The sequence below is a fragment of the Nicotiana attenuata genome, unplaced genomic scaffold (assembly GCF_001879085.1).
Source record: "Nicotiana attenuata strain UT unplaced genomic scaffold, NIATTr2, whole genome shotgun sequence".
Taxonomy (NCBI): domain Eukaryota; kingdom Viridiplantae; phylum Streptophyta; class Magnoliopsida; order Solanales; family Solanaceae; genus Nicotiana; species Nicotiana attenuata.
The window spans coordinates 92,622-100,310 of NW_017673701.1; the positions used below are offsets into that span (position 1 = coordinate 92,622).

A 7,689-nucleotide genomic window follows, 5' to 3' on the forward strand; every position below is an offset into this window, starting at 1 on the left:
CGTTTATTCATTATTTTTGTATTTAGCAAAACCACTTAGGATCACAGTGACGGATGCAGCCTTATAGCACTAGGATCATCTAATTCCAATATTTTCGACGTGAAATATAAATGTGTAAAAATTTATTTAAATTGTAATTAGTAAATTTAAACTCATAATTTTGAAAATATAATAATAGGTCTAATACTAAGAAAGTTAAAAATTGCACCCATAGAGTTTAAATCCTGCCTTCATCTCTGCTTAGGAGGTCGAGAGAATGACTTTATCATCCTGAACTGAAAGAAATGCAATATAGTTATTCGTCAAAGTTTCATTTATCCAATGACTAGAATTCAATTGATCAAGTAGGCCTCAAGCCAAAGTAGTTTTGAGTCAACTATATGAATCCTATATATTCATTTCAATACTCAATAATGTCTTTGATCACAAAGATATGGCTAAAAAGAATATAACTACAATCCCCATTCTGTAATTATACATCACAATTTGCTGTTTAACAATACAATACTTGCACACAATATGGCATGCCTATACAAAAGAACACTTCACCAAGAAATGACCGAAACCATAAAGTGCAGTAACACGCATCAACTATGTACTCAAGCGATTAAAGGGGTAAACAAACATGCTCGATAACAAGGGGAGATAAGCGTAGCTGGTCTGATTTCTGAGCTACAAAATTGTTCCTTCTGATTGAACTTGTATTTGAGGTACCTTTGCTTGTCGTTTGTACTGAACTAGCTTCAACTAGCTGCTATCCAATAGGTTGCTCGTCTTGATATGTTGTACTTGATCCTGGAGCAAAACTTGTTTAATCTATTATTCACCATCTAGCTTCAGAACTTCCACCCTTTTGTCGCTTATCACCATCTCGTTTCGTTCTAGGTGGAGTAGCAGGTGTCCAGCGCGAGTTTTGAACTCCCTGACTACTATCACTGTCAAATCTTTGTGCAGCAAGGTAAGACAAGGCTGTGACAACATCTGCTATGACTGGACGCATGTTAGGTTGCTCGTGAACACACATTGCAGCAACTGCTAGAGCTTGATACAAACCTCTAACGGGATATTGGCCTTGAAGTACCGGATCAGCCATCTGTGAGAATTTCCTCCGCTCTTTGAACAAGGGTCTTGCCTGGTAAGGAGCGCACGATTTTTTTTTTTTAATAAGGTAAATTGCATTAACAAAAGGGAGAAAAACTCCCGTATACAAGAAGTATACCAAAAAGTAGAGAATTTACATCAAAACATGATTCTCTACAAAAGACGCCCAATTTTCTATACAGGAGCGCATGATTATATTCTTCGAACTTAGTTCTCTATATTGGGTTTGTTAATAGCAAGAATATACACCCCCTCCTACCCTGGCACAAGCACAATAAGAAAAAGGGTCTCTTCATTTTTGGCCTGACGGCCCAAAATAATTACAGGCGGTAGCCCAAATATACAAAACATATTTATACTTAATATACAAAACATATACATTTATTGGATATTTTTTTGGGCGGCCCAAAAATGTAATTATCCCAATAAAATATGGCAAGTCCACATTCCGTTATTAAATGCTCCAGTAAACAGCATCAAATGAAAACACTGAACCTAAACTGCTCACACTTCTCATCTGCTCAACTACCCATACTGCCCTAATAATTTATGTTGCTCGGACCTACCCAAAATGTTGCCGCACCCATGTCGGATGCTCAAAATATGCACTAATTTTGGAGGATCCGACACGCACCTGGTAGTATTTTTGAAGAGTGCGAGCAACATAGCTAATAATCCAACACAAACATATGCATGGTTTTACAATTGCATAATAGTGTATTTTCTTAAGGAATAAAAGAAGGAATTTTTAATCTGCCCGAAGATTCTCACAGGTTTCAACAATCAAGCCAAAATCATATTACATCAGCTATGGACTGCCTTTAACTCAATTTGTTTTAAGATATTTTAAAATATGCATGGTTTTACAATTGCACTGATTTGATTACTTCATTTACAGAAATTAACAGGCAACCCCGGAAACAACAAGATAAAGGTAATACAATAAGCAAATATCTTACCCATGCAACCAGATTGTGCTCTCCTCCGGTTTTTGAATTTTCAATTGCTTTCCTGCCAGTTATGATCTCCAAGAGGACAACCCCAAAGCTGTAAACATCCGACTTTAAAGTCAACTGACCAGTCATAGCATACTCCGGAGCGCAGTACCCATAAGTACCCATAACTCTTGTCGAGACATGGGTGTTATCTCCTACGGGCCCCAACTTGGCCAATCCGAAGTCGGATAGCTTTGGATGATACCCCTCACCAAGCAAAATATTAGAGCATTTTAAATCGCGGTATATTACGGGCGGGCTTGCCTTGTCATGTAAATATTCCAAGCCCTTTGCTGCTCCAGCTGCAATTTTCATTCTCATGTTCCAATCGAGCACTTTCTTAGCAGGCGTAAGATCTGCATAACACTTATTTTTCAATCCAAATTTCATATGAAAAAATATAGACAGGAGGAAAGCGGTGATCGACTAAAAGAGATATTACCATGAAGATGGTCATCCAGTGATCCTAGTGGCATATATTCGTAAACCAGAAGTCTCTGATCTCCGTCAGCACAATAGCCAATTAAATTTACCAGGTTAGGATGGTGTAACAAACTTAGCATCAGCACTTCAACAAGAAATTCCCTGTTCCCTTGCAATCCATTACGATCAAGTTGCTTGATGGCAACAATCTATAGCAAATAAATGAGAGAAGGTGTCAAAGCATAGCTCCAGCACATATCTTATATGTCCATAGCAATATCATAAAGCACGGTACCCAAAGATAAAATTGAACAGTAGCAATAGTGATAACAACAAAAATATTACTCCCTCCGTTCCAGTTTATGTGAACCTTTTCGGAGTACGAGGGTCAAAGCGACTAATTTTCAGTGCAAATAGAATTTTTAAACTTTTAAAATTAAATTTATATATTTAGAAACTACATAAAAAGTATTATAAGTCACAATAGCTAACAATTCAAAATAATTAAAAAAATATTTGCAAAAAAAACATGGTCAAAAGAAAACTTTGTTTGACTCCCCAAATAGTAATAGGTTCACATAAAGTGGAATGGAGGGAGTATTATAATAAACAAAAAGGAAGTGACAAACGACCAAGGCCAATTCCATTTTGTCATAAAGAAGAAAAATTTGAACTGAATCCACAATGTAATCAACGTAAAGAAGCAGAATCGAAAACAATGCATCAGATGACGTAAAGCACATATTCTGGAAATCTAATAAGGGAAACCGAAGCATTTTCTCAAAGAATAATGTATGTTTCCTAGACTTTATTATTGCTAACAGCACAAGAATGACCTATTTTCATTTTCGCCCTGTTTGTGACAAAAGGATCAAGTGATAAACACAGTTCTGACTTGTCACAACTGATATTCAAGAACGAAGCTAGTCCCTTCCCCTAAATAAGCCGACTACTTATAACATTATGAAATAACATGAGCCCATCAAATACGATGCAAGTGTCCAAACTTGGCACAGTTAAAGCAAGAACAAAGGAAATAAAATAGTGAAAACGATTCTAATTTTCCTCAGGAACACTATGCGAGAAAATAGCGAGTTCAACCAAAATCTGGTGAATTGAGACACAACCAGACTGTGGAGACAGAAAATGGAACTTTGTTTCATTGTTGAAGAGAGTTCCATCATTGGAAAAAAAAAAGTAACAGAAGAAAACCTGATTGGAATCGAGCCGCCCTTTGTATACTCTTCCAAAACCTCCCTCTCCAAGAAGACAATCACCTCGAAAGTTTCTTGCAGCAGCTGCTAATTCACGAAATGTAAAAGTCTTGGCTGCAATCTGACTAGACTCTCCATCCTTAACATCCTCCTTTGAGCCTAACAGATTCTTTGCCTTCAACTTTTCTGAACACAAAACCACAACAGAAATGAGAAAAGGAAAGAAAATACAGAACTGACACCAAACAATTATGGTTCAAAAACATCATATACAGCCAACTGCCTGATTAAGAAACTGGTCAAAGGATTTAGTCCAAACGTGGGAAATGCATGATACCAAACTTGATACAACCACTGATGTACTGGGAAATTGTGCAGCTTCAATAACCCAGTCTGTTTCCTACAAAGTTTCTAATATGATAGTCATGCAAGATACAGTAAAAGCGGCATGGCTGGACTAGCTAGCTCAGTAAACATCGCCAAGAATTCATTTCTACAAGATCTTTATGCAACACTCATTATTATTTCCTATCACATGTTTGGTCTGGGTCCATTCAGAAATGAAAATTGTCTAAACAGACGCCTGATTATCGCGCGTTCACGCAGGGTCAGGGGAAGGGCCGCACCCCAGGGGTGATGTAGGCAGCCTACCCTGATACAAGCATCAGTGGCGGATTCTGACGCCCGATGGTACATTGAAATGAAAAAAGAGAGAAATTAAAATTTGCACACCAAACTAACTTCCTGAAACTTGGATGGTAAAATAAAAAGTTGAAACTCTTGGATATCCAATAGAAAGCCCCTCATTTATCTTGAAGAAATTTTGCACAGTTGACTAAAGTTTAACAGCTCATTGTTTCATTTTTAGTATATCTCATCCTTTTTAGAGCTCTAAACGTCACATTATCCCCACACTCGCATAGAAGTCTTACAAATAATGTTCCTGTTAAAGTGAATCAAGTAAAAATGAAGCCGTACAACAACAACGACGACAACAAACCCGGTGAGAATCCTACATGTGAGGTCTGGGGAAGGTAGGATGTAAGCAGACCTTAATCCTACCTTTGTGAAGGTAGAGAAGCTATTTCCGATAGACCCTTGTCACAAAGAATACGAGGAAGAAGCAATAGCAGCAAGCAGCAGCACCATCATAACATTAAATAAACCGAAGCGAAAGAGACAATAATGTGTACAGAAGTAAGAAACAGAACAACCTATAGCAAAAAACTAAGCCTAAAGGAATGCAAAAGCAATCCCTTACCTAAAAAATGGTAAACAGGTGATATCCAAGAATGAGAAGCAATAATATAAAACTGAAGCTCCAGATCATCTAAAGACCAGAAATATAACAAAAATTACAACAAACCAATTTCACATAATCATTAAAAGCCGAAGTTCCAGACCTTTAAAAGACAAGAAATTTGTCAAAAAATACAACAAACCCATTTCACAGTATCATTAAAAGTTGAAAACTTGATGCTTCAAATCATTTAAAGACTAGCTATTTGGCAAAATTACAACAAACCCATTTCACAAAATCATTAAAAAGTTGAAAACTTGAAGCTCCAAATAACATAACAACAACAACAACAACAACAACAACAACAACAACAAACAGACCCAGTGAAATACCACAAGTGGGGTCTAGGATGGTAGTGCATACACACACCTTACACCTGCCCGGGGATAGATAGGCTGTTTCCGAAAGCCCCTCGGCTCAAGCTCCAAATAACATAAAGACTAGAAATTTGACACAAATAAAACAAACCCATCTCAAAGAATCATTAAAAGTTGAAAACCTGAAGCTCCACATAATATAAAGACTAGAAATTTGACAAAAATAAAACAAAACCATTTCACAGATTCATTAATAATTGAAAACTTGAAGCTTTAAATTGCATAAAAACCTAGAAAGTTGACAATAGTACAACAAACCCATCTCAGAGAATCATCAAATTAGTCTGCTTATATGATAAATATGCAGATTTATTTATTACCAGAACCAAGTTGGACCGAATTCGTCGAGTCTTTCTTCTTTTTCCTCTTCTTGGAGGTCTGCTTCGATGATCCAGAACATGGAAACCAACCCATTTCTCCCTCTTTCTTCTACTTCTCTATGTATATATATTCTGTGTATACATATATATACCTTGTGAATAATGAAATTGAAAGAGTGGCTACATACACAGAGAATTAGCCTTTCACAGCTGACTGAGAAAAGGGTGACAAATTATGGGTGACTGTAATAATTCATTAAATTGTTGAAATTAACATATTTTTTGTTGTTAACTGTCCTTGGGCTCGTTTGGTACACGGATAAGGGATAATTAATTTCGATATTAAGTGCCCGTTTGGACATAAAAATTTGATGGATGATTTTTCTCAAAAAATATCACTTTGTTTTTAAAATCATTGTTTGTTCCTAAAATTTTTAATTTTTACTTGAAGATGCATTTGGAAATTTTCAAAAATTTGAAAAACTTAAAAAGTTGTTTTCCAAAATTTTCATTCAAATCACTCACAAAACTTTAAAAACAACCCAAACTAAAATATATGTCCAAACAGAACTCTGAATTTCAAATATCATTTTCACTTGAAAAAAATTTCATCATTTTTTTTCGAATTTTACAATTCTTATGTCCAAACGCCTACTAAATTTGACATGAGCTTGTCCCATGTTTGATTGGATAAAATTATTGTATAACTAATTTCGGAATTAATTATCCTTGGATAGTATTTTTTATCTCTATGTGAAATGACATAACTAATAACGTGATAATTAATAATGTCATCATTTCTTTCACACCCAAACGACCCCTTAGTTTTTTAGAAAATAACAAATAAAAGATGTAATTTATGAAGTTACCATATTAAAGTATGTTTTGAGAATTGAGCATCTTTAAAAATGATTACTACTACCAAATTTAATCTTATTTTGAGATAAATTTTTTAAGCTAAGGCGATTAGGGGTGGGCATAATTGGGCAACTCGGAATTCAAACCGAAATTCGAATATTTTGGATTTTTGGTTCGGATTATTTTCGGATTACGAATTAGATTTCAAACTTAAATTTTTATGAATTTTGGATTCATGTTGGATTTGGTACTTCAGATTTTAGATATCCGAAAATCTAATTTTTTTATTTTATATTTCATCCATTATCCATATGCAAATAGTGATAAGTCTAATACCCTACCCATTAGATATATAACCTCAAATATTCAATATTAATTATTAAGTAACTATCATAATATTTTCTGTATGGACATTGTTTTACTATTGTTAATATTTATCGGCCTTATTTGTGTCTCAGTTGTATTTTTGTGATGCTGATTTTATTACTTGAATAGTTTATTTGGATGATTATTGTGAAAATGAGAATTTTAATTTAATCTTAAAATTTTAAAGTAATAATTGTTTTGAGATAATTTTATTGAGCTAAATAGATTATTAATTTGAGACAGAAAGATATTAATTTGAGCTAAATAGATTAAAGTAATTATTTGTTACTGCTAAAAAATATTTATTTCTTGGTTGACTAAGAGAAAACAAACTACTTTCTTTTCTGGTTCTTTTTTCTTCTTTTGGACGGAGAATTCAGAAATAGTAAGCATCCAAATTGACAGGGTAAATTTTAAAAATAGCCAAACTTACAACTGATCGTTCAAAAATAGTCCAATTTCAAAAGTAATCGAAATTTAGCCACTTTTTATATAAAGATAAATTTGAGCGAAAATACTGTTCATAACCCGAAAAATACTCCAGTATATTATGCTGGAGTTCCAGCATAAGTATACTTGAACTCCAGCATATTATATTTGAGTTCCAGAATAAATATGCTGGAACTCCAGCATAATATGATGGAGTTCCAGCATAAGTACACTAGAACTCCAGCATAATATTCTAGAGTTCCAGCAAGTATATTGGTCCAGTATAATATGAGGGTGTTTGGATTG

The 7,689-nt window shown here is 34.6% G+C and overlaps 1 protein-coding gene across 1 annotated transcript; it reads right to left on the reverse strand.

The window, feature by feature from the left end:
- Positions 1 to 367: 367 nt before the first annotated feature.
- On the reverse strand, positions 368 to 5,963 carry LOC109217068 (serine/threonine-protein kinase CDL1-like). The gene is made up of 5 exons (XM_019381297.1): positions 5,731 to 5,963; positions 3,732 to 3,919; positions 2,539 to 2,728; positions 2,061 to 2,452; positions 368 to 1,132 (listed from the first exon to the last, which is right to left on the reverse strand). The coding sequence occupies exons 1-5, from the start codon at positions 5,822 to 5,824 to the stop codon at positions 824 to 826; spliced, it is 1,173 nt and encodes a 390-aa protein (XP_019236842.1). The 5' UTR covers positions 5,825 to 5,963; the 3' UTR covers positions 368 to 823.
- Between the last annotated feature and the right edge of the window lie 1,726 nt (positions 5,964 to 7,689).